This window comes from Aythya ferina, assembly GCF_964211825.1.
Source record: "Aythya ferina genome assembly, chromosome: 4".
In the NCBI taxonomy this organism is placed as follows: domain Eukaryota; kingdom Metazoa; phylum Chordata; class Aves; order Anseriformes; family Anatidae; genus Aythya; species Aythya ferina.
Window position 1 is genome coordinate 29,278,361 of NC_140300.1, and position 19,177 is coordinate 29,297,537.

At 38.6% G+C, this 19,177-nt stretch overlaps 1 protein-coding gene across 3 annotated transcripts in view; it reads left to right on the forward strand.

Annotated features, from left to right (window-relative positions):
• Positions 1 to 18,713, forward strand: part of TRMT9B (tRNA methyltransferase 9B (putative)) — a 117,001-nt gene extending 98,288 nt beyond the window's left edge. For 2 of the 3 annotated variants that reach the window (XM_084517868.1, XM_084517867.1), the window contains 3 exons: positions 9,795 to 9,949; positions 13,188 to 13,361; positions 16,653 to 18,713. In XM_084517868.1, the coding sequence (XP_084373994.1) occupies positions 9,796 to 9,949; positions 13,188 to 13,361; positions 16,653 to 17,686 (1,362 nt within the window). In that variant the 5' untranslated portion in view covers position 9,795 and the 3' untranslated portion in view covers positions 17,687 to 18,713. Of the gene's footprint in view, positions 1 to 3,435; positions 3,472 to 9,794; positions 9,950 to 13,187; positions 13,362 to 16,652 lie in introns of all 3 variants that reach the window. The other variant, XM_084517866.1, reaches the window with a different exon arrangement.
• Positions 18,714 to 19,177: the final 464 nt, after the last annotated feature.

Genomic DNA, 19,177 nt, shown 5'->3' on the forward strand with positions numbered 1-19,177 from the left:
TGCTTATAATTTGAAAAATTCAAGTTGTATACTTGCAAATATCAGTAATCGTAGACACACAGTCACAAAGCTAGATGTTGGGGCATTGCATCTCTCCCCCAAAGCTACATCTATTATATCAATGTATTTCCTGATAGGTCCTTTACTAACTTATGTTTTTAAGACCTCATTGATGGAGGCACCATGGCCCACCCAATTCAGAATCATTTCCAGTGAGTTTCAATCCTTTTCATTGTTTTAAAATCTTACCCATATTTTCCTTGCTGTAACTTAAGCCCACTATATTTCATCTACCCTTTGTTGTGAAAAACAGATTATTCCTTTCCCTCTTTGAAACAGTCCTTCTTGTATGAGAAAATGGTTTTATGTCCTCCCTTGTTCTCTTTTGTTCTGGACAAACAATTTAAAGCAACTGTCTTCCCCAGAGGTTTAATTGATTTCTGATCTCCTAGGGATTTACAATGATCTCTGATCCTTGTTCTCTTCTGCAGTATTTCCAGTGATTCCAAATCGTTCTTGCTCAAAATTGAACATAATACTCAAAGTGATACATCAGCAGTGCTAAAAGTAGTAGAAGGATTATTTTATGTAACTTGCAAGTATCTGCCCTATTTCTGCGTGTTCTGTGTGCTAGTATTCTTTTTTTTTTTCTTTCTTTTTTTTTTTCTTTTTTCAACAGTATGTTGCAGAAAACACCATAACACTATCGCATGCATGGTGTTAATTCTGTGAAATGTCATAATGCCTAGATCCACTTCTGTAGAACTGCTGCCAGTCTTTCCCTCCTGCCTCCCTTAGCCTTTGCTTTTACAGTTGATTATTCTTATCTAAATGGAATACTTTGCTTTCATCTTTCTCAGTCTGTCAAAACACTTAAATTCTATCTAGTACTGTCATCCAATCCATTTGAACCCCAGTCAGTTTGGTTCATCTGCAGATGGGATGCTACTCTCTAATCTACCATGTAAAGAAATTACTGAGCAGTATTCAAAACACACTCCTGAACAGATTTGCTTAGGGTATCCTTCCAGTGTAATACTGAATTGTTGGTAACTACACTCCAAATACTCTCTTCCAACCAGTATCAAGGTATACCGCAATTTAGTCTAAACCAACTGTGCCTAATTTGTTTATGAGAATGTCATGAAACCAGGGACTTGCACCTGCTCCAAGACTGGCTAATCTGAGATTGGTGCAACCAATTCCTTAAGTACTGTTTATTAGGCTAGTTGTTTTCAAAACCCAGTTTTCAAAACCCCAAACTTCTTTTAGAAGCTCAAACCCATTCTGTTCCCATTCAAACCTAAGTTCTTTTCCCTTTGTCACTGTTGTGAACAGTATTAGTTTATTGGCAATAATTGACCTGGAAAATGAAGATGAAGGGGAATAAAGGATACTGAATACTTTGGCCTTCTTGGCATCCCTTATTAGATTTTTCTTCCCGCTAAGTAGTAGACCAAATCTTTCCAAGTCCTCCTTTCTTTTCTACTGTCTGTACAAAGAACTTCTAATTACTCTTTGTCTTCTGTGACAGTTAGTTTCTCATTCTAGACCTTAGCTTTTTTATTTTTTATATGTATATTATTCAATACTCGTTAATTTTCATTAATCTCCACATTTTGTATGATTTTGCTTGTATCTTTCATTATACTCGTAAGACTAGTGGACTCTATTTCATGATCTTCATTCAAGTTGCCTTCTACCTCCACATTCATAATATTACCTCCCAATTTCAGTAAAATCTGGGAAAAAAAATCCTTTTTAATGCTTCTTCATTCTGTGTAAGACAAAGTCATATAATTTGTCTTCAAGAATTGGTTGGATGTTAGGCTTTGTGGCTTTACGTTGGTCTTTGAAGGAGTCTGGAGGTCTGGCAAAGGCTTGGCAAACACTAGGATGCAAATCAGTGTATTTGTTCAGTTCTTAATTCCATCTGCAGTGCCAGTATGTTCAGGTGTTAAGAAGAAATAGATTAACAAATAGCACATGCACTGAAGTCTATCAGCTGTTGGGCCATCTATCACTGTTGGGCCTTAGCAGATTTAAGGTTTTGGCTAGCATGATTTTCATCACGTATGACATCATAACGTAAAGCCGCTCGAATTCAGCTTTGTAGGCCACATTTTAGACTATGTCAGATATGAAAAAAAAGCAGAAACCTCTTCTATCTTATGTTATTGTCATTCAAGAAAATAAGAAGGGATAGCATTTGCAGTTAGTTTAACCGCTGCTAGTAGAGGGATGCTTAATGAACGTATTTACTGTTTTCATGGTCCTTTCTTGTTGCTGAATCTATATGAAAAGGCTAAGGAGCAATAGATTTGCCTAGAAAATCCCATTGGTGTCTATCTTTTACAACCTATGTATTTTACAGTTAATTAATGTATACACTGATTAATAGACTTAAGTGGGTATTATACAAATTAATGTATTGGTTGTTTGCAAAAATACTCTTCAGTCCACAGTGTTTGCTATCATGGGAGAGAGAACTGGTGTGCTTTTGTTTCATAGCCAACCCCAGGCTGAGATATATCCACAAACAAAGATTGTAAGCCAATTTGCATTTACCTTTAAAATCAGTAAAAAACCCTACAAGCTCAGAACATCATACGCTCTCCTGCAAAATTACAGTGAAGTGAAAATGCTTCCAAGTTTTACTTTCGAAGCTGTAATTCTATTACCTCTCTTCCCTCTGCTTTAACTTTCTCCTATGTTCTGTTCCCCTTACCTTGGTCTGTGGCTGTGGAAAAGCTGGAAGCAGTGCTTGGATTGCCCTAGTTAGGAGGGGCTGTTTTCTCCCCAGCTGAGGAATGTTTTATGTGCTGATGTGCCCTGGAAGGTCTGAAGATACACATCAGTGCAAATATAGCAACAGGGATTTGTGATCCCAGTAGGAATGCACCCCCTGGGCTGGGAGCTGGGGTATGCATTTTCCTGTGGTAGTAAAGATGAACAGACACGTAATGGGATTTTTGCATGAGTCTGCTCCTTCTTTCAGTGTTTTTAAATGGCAAAAGGTTCGCATTTGTGCATTGTCATCTTCAGTGAATGTAACCTATCTACAGAATAGGGTTTATACGTAGTGAAATAAATCTGCTTATGATGCAACCTTTCAGCTATGTACATTATGACCCTGAATGCAAAAGTGCAAGGGGAATATTAAATGAATAGCTGATCTAAGAATAAGATGTGCAGTGAACAGTGCTAAGTCTTGACTGGAGAATAAAACCGACAGAAAACAAATGTGATAGTGAAAGGTTGTCATTTTCAGTAACCTGAGCTTGAGCCATAAACTTTTCTTTAGTCCAAGATCCTGAAAGAACAGCCTGTATGCTTTCAATCTTTCATTAAGGCAAGATTCTGTCTACTTTTCAGCAAAAGAAAGTATAATAATTGTAACTTTATTTCAAATAATGATGTTATTTTAAATTCTAGGTTCACATTGAGCATTTTGAATAGCAGTGACTCTTGGTAAGCTTGGCTCTTTGTTTTTCACTTCAGAGTTTGCCATATTTTACTGGAGCAATGCTCCTGAATTAGGGCTTTAGTTCAGCAAGGTTTTAGATATATTGTATGGACTTCCCCTTGCTCTGATTTCAGGCTGTGTATTTTTGTGGGATTGTTCCAGTTCATGCATGGGTGAAATTAATTGCCAGATTTGTTAGCCTTATGTAAGAAAACTCCTACTGTATCCTTTCGCTTAACTTGAATTGCAGCTAGTTTAACTATTCACAGCAGGATTCCTAATACTCTGTTTCATTATCCTTTATTTACTGGTAAAGATTTTTACATAATGATTCGTATCTGGAATCATACTCCTATATGTTGCTTTTATTAATGAAATAGAGCACTGTCAGAACAGGTATTGTCACTGTGATTTAGTGAAAAGACTGGTAGGTCTTAAGCAAACTGTAGGTAAACTAGAAGTATTGTTCACTGTATAGACTTTACATTGCTCACTGTATGTTATCCCCATTCTGTAGGTGAGGGTAGAGAAGGCAATAGGACTAGCTCACTTTTTACCTAGCTGTTAGTATCGGTTATGCAAGTTTTGGAAAGGGGTCTGAGGGTTTTGGTCCACAGCAGTTAAACACGAGCCAGCAGTGTGTCCCAGCATCCAGGAGGATCAACCGTACCTTGGGGTGCATCAGGCCTAGCACTGCCAGTCAGGAAAGGGAAGGGATTGTCCTGCTCTGCTCTGCTCTGGTGTGGCCTCGCCTTGAGCACTGTATGCAGTTTGGGGTGCCACAGTATGAGGATATAAAACCATTAGAGAGTGTCCAAAGGAGGGCTACAAAGATGCTGAAGGGTCTAGAGGGCAAGGCGTATGAGGAGCGGCTGAGGTCCCTTGGTTTGTTCAGTCCTGAGCAGAGCAGGCTGAGGGGAGGCCTCATGGCGGCCTGCAGCTCCCTCACAAGGGGAGCGGAGGGGCAGGCGCTGAGCTCTGCTCTCTGGGGACAGCGACAGGACCCGAGGGAACGGCATGGAGCTGGGACAGGGGAGGGTCAGGCTGGGGGTTAGGGAAAGGTTCTGCACCCAGAGGGTGGTCGGGCACTGGGACAGGCTCCCCAGGGCAGTGGTCACAGCACCAAGCTGTGCTGAAGTTCAAGAAGCATTTGGGCAGTGCTCTCAGACACATGGTCTCATTTTTTGTGGTCCTGTGTAGAGCCAGGAGTTGGACTTGATGGTCCTTGTTAGTCCCTTCCAGCTCAGGATATTTTATGATTCTATGTTTCTATAGCTGCTCTTGTTATAGCTGGAGAGCAAGGTATTGTGGGACATAGACCTGGCCCTTGTGGTTATGCTGTTCAAGACCAGTGATTAGATTATTACATCCGTAGCTGAAGATGCATGTGTAACCAAGATTTATGTTGCTGTAGCAACATGAAGAGACACAACTGTGCTGAATTTCGTAGATCTTTGAAGTAGGAAGTCTGCTAATTCAAAATGGCATTGAGAATTCCTGTTAGCATGTGAAGAATTTAACTATGAGGAGCCCTCATTAAGAGACTGAAATCTTGCCTATCTGACTCTCAAGCTGAATTGAGTAAGTTCCTGCTGCTCATCAAAGGGTTAGAGAAAACAGGCAGTTGCAAGGGAGAAGAGAAACAAAAAGCCAATGGCTCAAATTAATCAAGAGCAATTGATTTGAAGAGAAATAGGAGTGATGCAGGGTTTGATGACTACTGTGAAAATCACAGGGTGCTTCCAAGAGGCCATTGACAAAAAGTTTGGAACATGTTCTGGGTATTGTAACTGGCCTGGCAGTAGAGGCAGTCATAGGAGGAACTGAGCTTAGCCAGTTCAAGACTTCACTGTATTATGAATCAAATTAAAATAGTGGTGCTGACATGATATGTGCTAAGGTACACGTAGGAAGACGTGAAAATCTTTGGTTTCAGCGAAACTTGAAGTGGATGAGGAGGGCTACAAGGGATTCGGAAGAAAGTAAGGTATAGAAAGCTTTGGGTAGGCTGTGGAAGAGGCAGATTTTTCGCACTGAACACTACCTCCTGCTTTTCAGCATTAGGGCACCCCTTGAATCTGATAGCCAGCAACTGTTTTGACCTCTTTAGACAGAGGTACTTAGTGCAGTTGGCCAAATCATTCCAAAACTGACAAAAAATATGGCATGGGGGGGTGAGGGATGGGTGTGCAGGGTGAGAATGCTGACTTTTTAACATTTTGGAAACTGGGATTATTAATTTTTGGCTGTTGTCATTTCAAGGTCACACAGTTAAATACATTTCTTACTTCAATTGCAACAGAAAAAGTCTAAGCAACTTGACTTTTTTTTTGTTTGTTTGTTTTTTTTTTTTTTTTTTTTTTTTTAAAGCAGTACCATTGAAAAGTTAATTATCTAAAAGGTTTCAAAATGTTAATGGCAAAAGATTAAATTAGATTTCCTTGGACTCAGGGAACTCTTAGTGAGATGTGTAGCTATAAAAATATATGGTAATAGAATCATGGAATCATAGAATCATAGAATGCTCTGGGTTGGAAGGGACCTTAAAGACAATCTAATTCCACCCCCCTGCCGTGGGCAGGGACATCTTCCCCTAGACCAGGTTGCCCAAAGCCCCATGCAGCCTGGCCTTGAGCACATCCAGGAATGGAACATCCACAGCTTCTCTGGGCAGCCTGTGCCAGGGCCTCACTACCCTCTGAGTGAAGAATTTCTTCCTTATATCTAATGTAAACCTACCCTCTTTTAGTTTAAAGCCATTACCCCTTGACCTGTCACTACTTGGCCTTGTAAAAAGTCCTTCAGCTTTCCTGTAGGCTCCCTTTAGGCACTGGAAGGCTGCTATAAGGTCTCACCGGAGCCTTCTCTTTTCCAGGCTGAACAACCCCAAGCCCCTCAGCCTGACTTTACAGGAGAGGTGCTCCAGCCCTTTCATCATCTTCGTGACCCTCTTCTGGACTTGCACCCAACAGGTCCACACCCTTCTTGTGCTGGGAGCCCCAGAACTGAATGCAGCACTCCAGGAGGGGCCTCACAAGAACAGAGTAGAGGGGGACAATCCCCTGCCTTGCCCTACTGGCTATGCTTCTTTTAATGCAGCCCAGGATACAGCTGGCTTTCTGGGTTGCAAGCACACATTGCTGGCTCATGTTGAGCTTGTTGTCAACCAGCACCCCCAGGTCCTTCTCCTCACGGTTGCTCTCAATCCATTCTCCTCCCAGGCTGTATATGTGCTTGGGTTTGCCCTGGCCCAAGTGCAGGACTTTGCACTTGGCCTTGTTGAACCTCATGAGGTTCACACAGGCCCACCTCTCCAGCCCGTCCAGGTCCCTCTGGATGGCATCCCTTCCCTCCTGCGTGTCAACTGCACCACACAGCTTGGTGTCATCAGCAAACTTGCTGAGTACTAACATGATGGTACTAACATGAATTCATTTTACCTCCAAGAGTCAATGGACTGCAACCTATTTACTTTCCAACATTGTTGTTAATATGCCACAGCTTCATGTGATGGAGTGGTGATCCATTTCCCTGCAAGATCAGCAATAATAAGACTACAACTTTCATCCCATTATCTCACTTCATAGATCATCCACAACAAAGGCTTGTTGTTGTCTCATGAAGAAACAGATGAACCAGGAAGCATTTAGAGGGAAGGGAATCCTGCTCTTCATTTGTTATCCAAACAGCTTGTTTGCAGGAGTCTCATGTTTCTTAAGCTGCTTCCCCATTTTTGGGACTTGTCAAGACTTGGTGCAGTCACTGAACAGCTGGCTGCCAATTCATGGTGCCCTCACTGCCCTGAGCCCTTGGATGGGAGCATAAGCTACCACACACACACACACAGACAGAGAGAGGGAGAGAGAACTGAGCATGAGGAAAGTATGCCCGTAATTACCTTCTGCTCTTCTTCTCTTCTCTAGCTAATTGGACAGCTTCCAGGTAACGTAAGCAAGAACTGGAGCAGATGCTGAAGCAGTGGGATTTCTGGGCATCTTACATTTTCATTACCTCCTTTGTAAAACAGACTTTCTCATTATCCTGGAAGTCACAATACAGAATTTGGATGAACTGAATATTTTCTACAACTTATGTGCAACAGAGATGTTGTCTGATATTTTTTAAGGCAAAAGAATTGTAATTGCTGTTTTTGTTTTTAAAGAAAAATAGAGGTATTTTGTTTGGCTTACAAAGTTTCTGTTCAGTTCTAAGTTTCTGATGTTTTCAGTGACATCAGGCTTGTGTGAAACTTGTACAACTGCAGGCCAGGTCAGACTCCACAGATTTCTTGCCTTCTGTAAACATTAAAATGAAGAGGTTTATTGCTAGGACATTTCCCTGCTGTGCTGCAAAGTAAGTCATGTCAATGTTATGGTTTTTGACTGGAAAGTCAAACTGGCAAGTCTAATTTTATCATGTGACTTAATTACTTGCAAAATACACATTCTCATGGGGAATGAAAATTGTAATAAAAGGGTAAATGAAAAATGAAATCATTTTCATTTTTGTAGACTACTATTATCCTAAATTTATAACCAGATGATTATCTTGATAATGTTTATTAGTAATGTTATCTTGATAACATTATTTTTGATAATGTCAATATATCAAATTCTTGATAATGTTATCTTGATAGTGATTGTGTAGCTAAAAATAATAACCTCTAATGCAGTGTTGTGGATCTCTCACCTGTCCAGTATATAACAGGATACTCAGTACCAGTCCCAGTGAATGAGAAAATTAAAGGCAAAAACTTAATGGGTTTGTGATTCAGTAGAAAACTGAAGTCCAGCCCACATTGGAATTTAATAAAGATATTTTAGGAAAAGTATAGTATAATGTTGTATCAATGGGAAACTTCTTACTATTTTCTATGTCAAGTCCAAGATGGTTTTTCTGTTTATCTAACATATCTAAATTAAGCCTTAGTTCAGACAGCTACTTCTGTAGTTGGCATAAAGTGAAATTTCTGTAGCATTTGGAATTCAGCATGAATGGCTGAAAACATTCTCTATCACTTTATTTTTGTTTTTGTTTTTTTTTAACTGCAAAGTCTGAACAAACAACTTGAAGTGGAAAGATAAAAACACTTGGAAACACCAAACCACACAGTAATCACATGTGAATATAGAATAGAGCAAGGAGCATACTGGATGACAAAGGAAAACAAATCATTGTTAGTCTTTGGAATTTCTCCTTACAAGTAGAGAATTTCTGGGCAACAAAATAGAGTATATTTTGAGGTAGAGAAGAAATATAGCTGCAGGCATGAAACACTCAATCTGTTCTAAGGGTAAAATAAGAAAAAAGAAATAATTACCTGAAATTACTGCAAATAACCCATGCTATTTGACAACATAACTTGAAATGGCATTCTGAGAAAAGCTCTGATTGAATAACTTACAGCATGTGATATCATTTCAAGTCTATATTTCAATAATATCTATGTCTCTTGTTTAGGCTGTCAGGGTTTTTGACCCTTCAGGATGACACTGATAATGTCAGTGGGAATTTACTATTCTGTTAATGAATTTTATACACACACATGTATATATACCTATATATTGAGCTAGTAAAAGCTGAACTAATTAATCATAAAAGAAGACTGAATTGTGCCAGAAAAATAATGAAAGTAGGGATTATGAAAAGGTTGAATACAAATACTTTGAAGAGAGAGATTCAAAGATGCTACAGCCAGAATGGACCACTGGGACTAATTCCCATTTTATAAATTAAAAAGATAGTGTTTGTTGGACAGGTGGGGGTAGGGAAATCCTGATCTTTATTTTAATTTTGTTGTTGTTGTTGTTGTTGAAAAATACAACCACCTCATTACATCTAGAGAGTAGATAAACCAAAAATAATTTAGTCTTCATTTAGGGACTTTGGTTTCAGGGTACAGGCTATATTTCAAATAGCATAATAGTGTTTTGCATACCTATTCACCATAGTCATAACTGGAAAGTCTATTCTTAACTTCCTTTTCTTAATCATTCTCTGTTTCTGCTGCATTCATGCCCTTTCTTGCACCAGGTAAGCTCCTACTAGATTGGTGAAATTCCTTAGGAATATGCATGTTATTGAGTAGTACATGCAGTCATGTAATGCTCTTCAAGGCAGGAGATACATTCAAAATATTTGTTGACTTTCATGAAATAAAACCAGATTCTTTGATTAAAAAGCATTTTATAAATATGATGCCTATTAGATGGGTGTAATGATTTTATAAAAGTAAGCTTACAAGGTTATGAATTATGTATGTCTATAAAATGTAGTCTACAACACTTTCTGTCTGGCTGTATATAATCTTTCTTCATTATGTTTTCAGGATGGAACATGAGGCTACCCAGCTAGAAAAGCAGCATGTGCATAGTGTGTATGAAAATACAGCTGCTTACTTTAATGATCTGCAGAGCAAAGCATGGCCTCGTGTTAGAAACTTTCTGTTGGAGCAAGAGCCTGGCAGTCTCATTGCTGACATAGGTAAGCCATTCCCTGGGGTAGCATGAAATATTGTCTATAAACCTTATTAGTTATAAATTAATCATAGGTATCCTCTAGAGCAAAAAGTATTCTAAATTTGTCTAGAGATTGTTTGAAAACTGTTTTTAAACAGTATTAGATGTCACATGCAGTTTATTTTATTTCTTTGACAATGTATCGGGCAGCTAGTAAATACAATTTTACCTAAAGATTGAGCTAATCTTTAATCTACCGGTTTTCCCACAGGCTTAGCTGTCTGTCATTCTCCTGGTGCACTTTTTTTGGGAAAAAAAAAAAAAAAAAAGACGTTAATAGCTCAGTTATTTCATATTTCAGTTTCTTTAGATCTCTCAGTACTGCTGGTCTGCACAATTTGTTGTGTCTCATTTGTTCTAAAACATTTACTATTAAGGCTTTAACTTCAGAGAAATATTCTGACATGTTGGGTGCTAAAAATATATATATATATTATATGAGAATCTTCCCATTATCCTGAGTGAGGTTTGGACACCAAAGCCTTATTTTTCTGCTATGGCCTTGTCTTCTCTACATGTTCAATTTATACCTTGATTTTCTGTTGCACTTGCAGGCATTGTAGGTGTTTCCAGGTCCTGGTGTATTTGCTTTGTGCTTGTATTATGCATTCAGGCCTAAGCAGTGCATCATTGCAAACTGGGTGCTCCTTTGCATCATTGCATTCTCCTCACTACTTAGACTAGTAAAATGTGTTCACACAGCATGGTGTACAGATGTACAAAATGAATTATGTTCCTGCCTTATCCTATCAGAGAAAAGCATCTTTGAAGTTCTTACAGACCAGAATCAAAAGATAATATACAGTTTTGCTGTTGCCAAGTAGTTCTCAGAAAAACACTGGACTCCTATTATTTTGGATATGCATCTTTCATATTTCTGCACCATTTTCACAAATTACCCCAGGAAATGTCCTGTGGCATCTACTCATTCAGCAGTCAGCTTAACATGGTATTTCTCAGCCAACATTTTTTTGTCACCTCAATAAAAGTCATCTGAAGCTTTGCTGAAGTTCTTTGAGGCTTTAAAAGCAGTTATCACAGTGGTTGCTGAAAGATCACTCCATTACTGTTTCAGATGAAATAATTTAAACACATGTGATGCATCTGGACAGAAGGTAAATGCTTACAGTTGCCAGTAAAAATATTCCCATCAAGGCACATAAGGTACCTCCTTTTATGGGGTTTAATAAGACCTACAGGAATCTGACTGCAGTATTTATTTTCAGTAAGCATTTTGATGGGAGGGTTGCCTAGTGGCACCACATTTTTCAAAATGAGATGTTCAATTGATAATCTCTTCTTCTGTTTAATACCACCTTTTATTAAAATATTTTTGTTTGCTAGCTTTACATGAAGCATGATAATAGTAGCAGAATAAAATAGCATTTTGTCTAATTGCCTTATTATTGTTAATTCATGAGAATAAAGGGCAATAGTGTGATGGTTGTTTATAGCTTCATGAAGGAACCCACCCTCCTGATGACTCATTTAAAAGTGGATCTCCTGCAAATGTAGATTTTTAGAGTACCAAGAGTGTTATTTGGCTTGTATTGAATACATATATATACTGTTATTTGGCTTCATTCCAGAGCAGACCACGTACTTCAGAAAACTCACTGTTATTACAAAGCACTCCACCAAAACACATGTATTAAGCAACTGAATCTTCTAAATTAATATACATTTGACTAAATGTGTTCCTTTTACTAACTGATAATACTTTATCCTAATTTTAAAGCTTAAACTTTCTACCCAACATGTAGGGCTTCATGTTTTATTGCATATATTCCTTGATCTGTATTAATAATAATTTTTTCAATTTCTCTTAAGTGTCACTTCAAAGCATAATGCTTGATTTTTGCTTTAGAAAGATGCTCTTTTTTCAACATGGAAGTGTTGTGCTGTTCTCCAGCAGTTCCTGTGCTGTCTCTCTAGATAATGGTGCACATTAACATCAACGACAGCAGCAGTGCTGCAAGAAGCAGTGATGTTTCTAAAGATAACTCCAGGCCTTTAAATTGAATTACCAATACTGAGATGGCTCTCTTTGCCAAGCTGCTACCCAGTTGCTTGGCTGTCAACTTTCAGAAATTATTCTTCACTACTGACCCATAACTGCAGCGAATGTTTCCTAATCTAATTTTGAAAAGTGCCTGTTATGCATACAGTATTGAAGAACACTCTGAAAGATTTCAATTTAGTATAGCACAGGCCCTTAGTAGACATACTTTTAGGTAGAATACATGCTGGGACTGTTCATTACATTTACATGTGTTACAATGCGTCAGAACAAAGATAGAAAGTGCCTGCAACATGGCAGGAGTTTTATGAATCAGTTATTTTCAAATCTGTATCTCAAGTTAAAATTTTCCTCTCTGCCTTGTGTCAGTGACAGCTGTGGTTTAGGATTTCTTGGAGACAAATCCTTTCCTCTGTTATGCAGTCACAGAGACCTTGCTGGCTGGAGATCTTGGTGGGGTTGTTAACATAGCTTATGATGGCTTCAGTGCAGAGACCTGGGTCTGGGCCAATGCATCCCCTTCTCTAGTCCTTCTCCCTGGAAGTGGGGATGTGCTGGAGAGGTACTGTGTGGGATTTAGCAGAGGCTGGGGAGGAATTGAAAGAGAGATCTATTGGAAGTCACTAAAAAGACAAAGCACACTAGCTACAGGAAATCCTCTGAACAGAAAGTAGATGGAAGCTGTAAGGACATTGAGGAAAAGGGTCATCAAACTTACACCATCCTTACTCTTTATCAGGTGCTCATTTTTACTCATTGTTTGAAACAGGTTACCAGGCTATATAACGGCTCAGTATGGTGCTTGATACTGAGCATGGCTCTGAGCTGTGCCATAGTGGCTACGGAGAACCACTCCTTCCTCCTGTCACCTGCACTTACCTTTCTTCCCCAGAGAAATGCACATAACCTGGTGTTGCACAGGGCTGTGCAATGAGTATTTTTACTGGTGATATTGGTACTGTTACATTCCTAATGCTGTGAACATATAATAGCAGTCCAAATGAGTCCTTCAGGAGTTAGGCTAGTAGGAGCAAACACACATTTTGTTTCCCAGGAAGCCTTAGAACTAGGAAAGACAACCCACCCCCCGACCTAATCCTCATTGTTTTCGGTGCTTTGAGGGGAATAACTAGTGTGTGAAACATGTGACTTCAAATCTAGTAAAGAATATTCTTTTATTTAGGTTGTGGAACTGGAAAGTATCTCAGTGTCAACAGTCAGGTGTATACTCTCGGCTGTGATTACTGTGGACCACTGGTAGAAATTGCAAGGAAGAGAGGCGATGAAGTTCTGGTATGTGACAACCTTAACCTTCCCTTTAGGGACCAGTGCTTCAATGCAGTCATTTCCATTGGAGGTAAGACCACATGAATACATTCTGTCCCACAGCAAATCCAAATTGGTTATCTTTTATTTTTTTTCTCCATGTATCTTCATTTCAATTAAGTTTGTTTTGAAATAATTGTCTGAGAATTGCAGCACATATAGCTGAAATGAATGTAGTAAAATTAAAAAAAAATAGGTCCATTGCACAGATGTGCTTTTGACCAGGGAAGTATGTGGATCATTTGTTTGTTTATATGTGGTCTTGTTCACCCTGTGAATAAAAGATTTCCTTCCAGCATGCATTTTAAACAAGTAACAACTAGTATAAACATGGCTGCTGGTAGTTTAAACACATTGCATGGTCAAGATAAACTTTGGGTTCCTCCTTAGGATCTGTTTTGACCAGCAAAAGCATTGAAAGGGAGAAAACTGGCTTTCTCTACAGAAGAGCTCGAAACTTATGTCAACTATTATGTATTAAGAACGCAAATTTCTCTTAGAGTAGACATGCAATGAGAATTTAGAAGTGTTCAAGTGCCTGTTTTCTGAGTGAAGAATCTCAGCATCTTGACTCCTCTGACCTATCTCGTTGAAAAGAATTGCTCATAATTTGAGAAGTAAAAACTGGAAAAGAATAGATGAAGAAGAATAGTTAAACTACTCAGTTACAGTCTACATTTTAAATTCAGTTCTTGCTTAAACTCCTTTCAGACTGTTTGACTGTATCAGCAAAAATATAAAACATGAAAATTATTACTGGTAGCAATCAACAAACTACTCAATCTATGACCAAAATGTATTTTAAAATCTCTTTTTCACATATGAACAAAATTTTAAAGGGAGAAAAGAGTGGCTAATATGCAAGCGGTATTTATATAAAATTGCTTTTGTATTAATTAGTTAACCAGTGAACTCTATCCATATATTAGGTCCTGTAGCATGATTTCAGTTCTATTAGATCAGCTGACTTTCAAGGATAGCCTACTTATCTAATATTTGTACCAATAAAAGGCCTGACATGAGCCAGCAGTGCACATGTGCAGCCCAGAAGGCCAACTGCATCCTGGGCTGCATCAACAGAGGAGTGGCCAGCAGGTTGAGGGAGGTGATGTCCCCCTCTGCTCTGCCCTTCTGAGGCCCCAGCTGGTGATCTCCATTCAGCTCTGGTGCCCCCAGCAAGAGCTACAAGGATGGTCAGACGGCTGAAGCACCTCTACTATGAAGAAAGGCTGAGAGAGCTGGGGATGTTCGGCCTGGAGAAGAGAAGGCTCTGGGGAGATGTCATTGCAGCTTGCAGATTTTCGGTACTTAAAGGGGACTTATAAAAAAAAAAAAGAAAGCAACTTTTTGTTCGGTCAAATAATTCTTCATTCAGAGGGTGGTGAGGCACTGACACAGATTCCCAGAGAAGCTGTGGATGCCCAATCCCTGTCAGTGTTCAAGATCAGGTTAGATGAGGCCCTGGGCAACTTGATCATGTGGGTGGCATCCCTTCCCATGGCAGGGGCGTTGGAACTGGATGATCTTTAAGGTCGCTTCCAACCCAAACCATTCTGTGGTCCTATGATAAGATCAAAAGATGGTGTGGTATTTTTGTGCATTTAACAATAATGGATTTTAATCCCTCTTGAACAGAGACATGGTATATCTGTCTCCATCTAGTTTTAAATGAAGTTGTTTTTTTTTGCATGGCAAATATTTGTGTGCAGAGTCAAACGCTCTTCGTGGCTTTGCTGGTATATTCCTGTTTATAGGATTTATATTTCTGTAGAAGCACCAGAATGACTAAGTAACTTTAACCATGAAGAATATTTCATCCATTAAATGAACTGTTTAAATAGAATTTGCACAGAATCTCTTGGTTGGTTAGCACTTCCTTCTGGTGAAATAAGCTCAAATGCTTATGCTGTCAGTTTTGACCCCAGTTTACAGGAGGCTCAGTGGTGGCATACAGCCTGCCTCCATTGTGAGAGAAAGTATCAGTTCCTTTCTCCCCATCTTGTTTAAGAAATGGAAATAGTTTTTGTTTTGTTTTGTTTTGTGGTAGGTTTATTTTGGTTTGTTGGTTGGCTGTTTCTTCCAAAGATCAAGAAAATATTGACAAGAGTTGGGAGGAGCTGGAAAGAAACATTAACCATACAGATACGGGAACTCTTCCCAGAGTTTTCTGTCTTGTGTTCTAAGATGCTTCTGAGGACCTAGTTAATATCAACTGCCAAGAAAGTTTTTTCCTGTCCTGTGGTAAAAAAGCTACATTTTTTTCCCGTTGGTAACTTATCATTGTTTAGAATAAAGTCAAGGCTAGCTGAACAGTCTTTCATAACTGCAATGTTGAAATAAAAATCTTTCAACAAGTAGAATTGGCTGCTGTCAAGCAGCACATATAAAGATAATTAATTTTTCTTAATAAGTTGAGAAGTCTTCAGCTAACAACATATACAATTATTATATGTTGCTATTTGGTTACATGGAATGTTTTGTGTGTAGAATGGGCTGGTTCCAAGTCCATCTGAATCAAATTATGGAATTGGTCCATCATTGATTCAAATCAAATCTAGTACTGATGACAGAGAGACCAGCATGACCAATCTCAGTCCAGGTTAACATTTTTGAGAGTTTAGAGAGATTTAGCTATTCATTGGTTGTTAAAATTGGTTCCTTCAGGGGAGTAAGAAGCTGTAAACAGTGTGGAAATCTTGAAAGATAGTTTCATTCCACATCACAGTGAAATTTGAAAATGTGGAAATTATTATGGAAAGAAAATTCAACTATAGTGATCAATAGTTTTATTTTGACTTTTTTTTTTTCTTAATACCATACCATAGTGTAAAGAAAAAATACAAATTATGATTCTCAGATATGAAAATTTAGGCCAAGACACTTTCTTCTCATTTTTTTTTTCCCAAAATAAACATTGTATAAAGGCAACACCTTTCTAGAGAATTAATACACTGCAAAATATTTCTAATTTATCTCACTAGTTCTTTTGAAAACCCACTGAAAGCTAGTTGTTATTTTCTTTTATGGATTATACAAAAAAACAGTAACCTGTGTCTGACTTATCTCAAAACCCTACATTGTGATGACATTGATTTCCTCCTTTGGGATTTGCCTATTTTTATTCATTGAATGTAAAGGTAAAAGAGAACATTCTAGGGTAAACTTGTACCATGGTACCAATAAATTCTGCGTTGTTGCTGACTTGCAGTGGATGATGATCATGATATGACAACTAAAGTGATTAAATACATAGAGTAGGTTGAAGAAGAAAATGCTATTCCCATACTAATATTCAATACATGATGTCTTTCCTTTTTCATAGTGATCCATCATTTTTCAACTAAACAAAGAAGGATCAAAGCAATAAAGGAAATGGCAAGGGTATTGATGCCTGGAGGCCAGATGATGGTTTATGTTTGGGCTATGGAACAAAAGAATCGTCGCTTTGAGAAACAAGACGTATTTGTTCCCTGGAACAAGGCCTTGTGCTCACGGCATTTTTCAGAATCAAATCAATCTGGAGATAAGGGTGAGTTTGTGCATGCTGTGAAAAGCCAAGATATACACCCTGCAGAGCTAGTCATCTCTGATTGCAGCTACCAAACCACTCTGCAGCCAGAAACTAATTCGAAACATTCCCAAAATACGGACCATTGCTTATCCAGAGCCTGCTGCATGAAAATTTCGGAAGAAGAAAACAGATTTTACAGTGCTCTAGGAAGATCTTTCCGGTCATGGTTTTTCTCCAGATCCCTTGATGAATCAGCCATGAGGAAGCAAACTGAAAAACTGAAGCCTCTGAAGAATGAAGAATGGACAAACAGTACCATGCCCATCCAGCATTCACGGCACTGCAGTTTGGATTTAGGTCACCATGGGGCACTGTTGAAAGAACAAAGTTTAGATGATGATGATGTGTTTGTAGAAAGCTCGCCTATCAAAAAGCCACCGTGGTCACCAGCCACAGATACACTGAAGGATTTGAGTTTAAATGGAGGACACCAAAGCGTAGCTCAAAGCAAGAGTGAAGAAGCTGCATTTATAAATGGTTCAGTGGAAGACAGGGACAACAGCTGCATTTGTAATAAAGATAATACTGTTAAGTCTAACGCCAGCAAGTTTTTCAAAAGAACTTCAACAACTGATTCCACTGATTCTGCTTTGGATTCAGCAGTATCTGTTGGGGACCAAACTGTTGACGCATTGGATACAAAAGCCTTCATGCGTTATTATCATGTTTTTCGGGAAGGGGAGCTGTGCTCTCTGATAGAAGAGAACGTGCCTGAGCTTCTGATACTTTCTTCCTGCTATGACCATGGAAACTGGTGCATTATTGCAGAGAAAAGAGGAAAATAACTGTAAAAAGAACAAAACAGAATTCAATGACTGAGGATTTTAAGCTGCTCCTTGTGTTCCTGTGATTGTGCAATCTGACGTGGAATTTGAATCCCTTGTAGTCACGTGCCATCCATTTCCTATCTATGTAACTATCTGATGCAAGGCTTGTATATAGGAATGTAAGTGGCAAACGATATTTATGTTTTGTTAAACTTTTATGAAGTTAAAACCAGAAAGTTTTATATTGCTTTTAGCAAATAATTGTGTTTTTAAATATACTTTTATATTGAAAAATAAAACTTTTTTATAAGACAAGGAAAGGATCAGGGCATCTTTTATGAGAAATAGCCTCTTCGTAGGACATTTATGCTTTGCTCTTGGAATGCTTAAAACATGTCACACTACTCCCTGTTCTTAAAGCCGTATAAATAGAGACATAGGCACATTTTAAAACACACTTGACTGTATATGCATGCTGCATAACTGGGAGCAAACATTGTCCCAGTGCTCAATGCTGCTTAGTTTGGAGTAGAGTTGTTAGTGGGCAAAAGCCATGTACAAAGCAAGCTCTGCATGTTCTCTTACTTGTGGTTTGTATTTTGGAGCAAATGACAGAATGGATTTTGAATGATAATTTGGACTTTTGTTTTGAAAACAATTTAATTTGCGTCTCAGGTGCAGGTTAAGTTTTGCACGTTAGCTCTCACAAATACTTTATCTTAATTTCCTTTGCTGCAGGTCTTTGCTGGTTATTTATACATAAGAGTCAGAGGGATTAGTGAGAGTAGCAGTATTCTGTAAAGGTTACAAAATATCAAATATTTGAGATACATATATCTTTTTGATAAGCCTGGGTAGCTAAGATAAATAATACTTGATAAGATTAATAAAATCCCAGTGCACATCTGGTCAACTGTCATATTTGCTCTGCTCATTCACTGACATGAGAATATATACTCAATGGTGTGTCAAATAATGTAGATAGGAGGAGGATACAAGTCAAGTTTGTATCTAAAATATAACATTTCCAAGCTATGTTGTGTAAGTAGATGGGTTTTGGATGGAATTTTGGATTGGATGGATTTTGGTAGATGGATTTATTTATTTTTCAGTAGAAAGTCCTAATGATACTGACTATTTTTAGATGTGGCTGCCCAGGAGTAATTAGTGCATGGTAATGTATTATGGATTTATTTACTGGAGTGTTGCCTGTAGAACAATCATTTTTGTCTTCCTGATAGCTTGGGATCCTTATGCTTTACCCTTCCCAGGTCTCTTCCAAGTGCCAGAGGCAAATCCGTGCATTCCCCACTGCCTTTTGAAAAAAAAACAATGTGGTCAAAGAAGCATGCATTAGACACTTTTGAAATACTATTCCACTGTGTCTGAACCTTACTTCAGAGCAGTGGCAATATTCCCTGCATCGCTGGGTCCAGCTGCTCCCTGAGCACAGCTCAGGGGCTGGTCCTGCTGCATCTTCAAGCTCCCATTTTAGAAGCACAGTGTGAA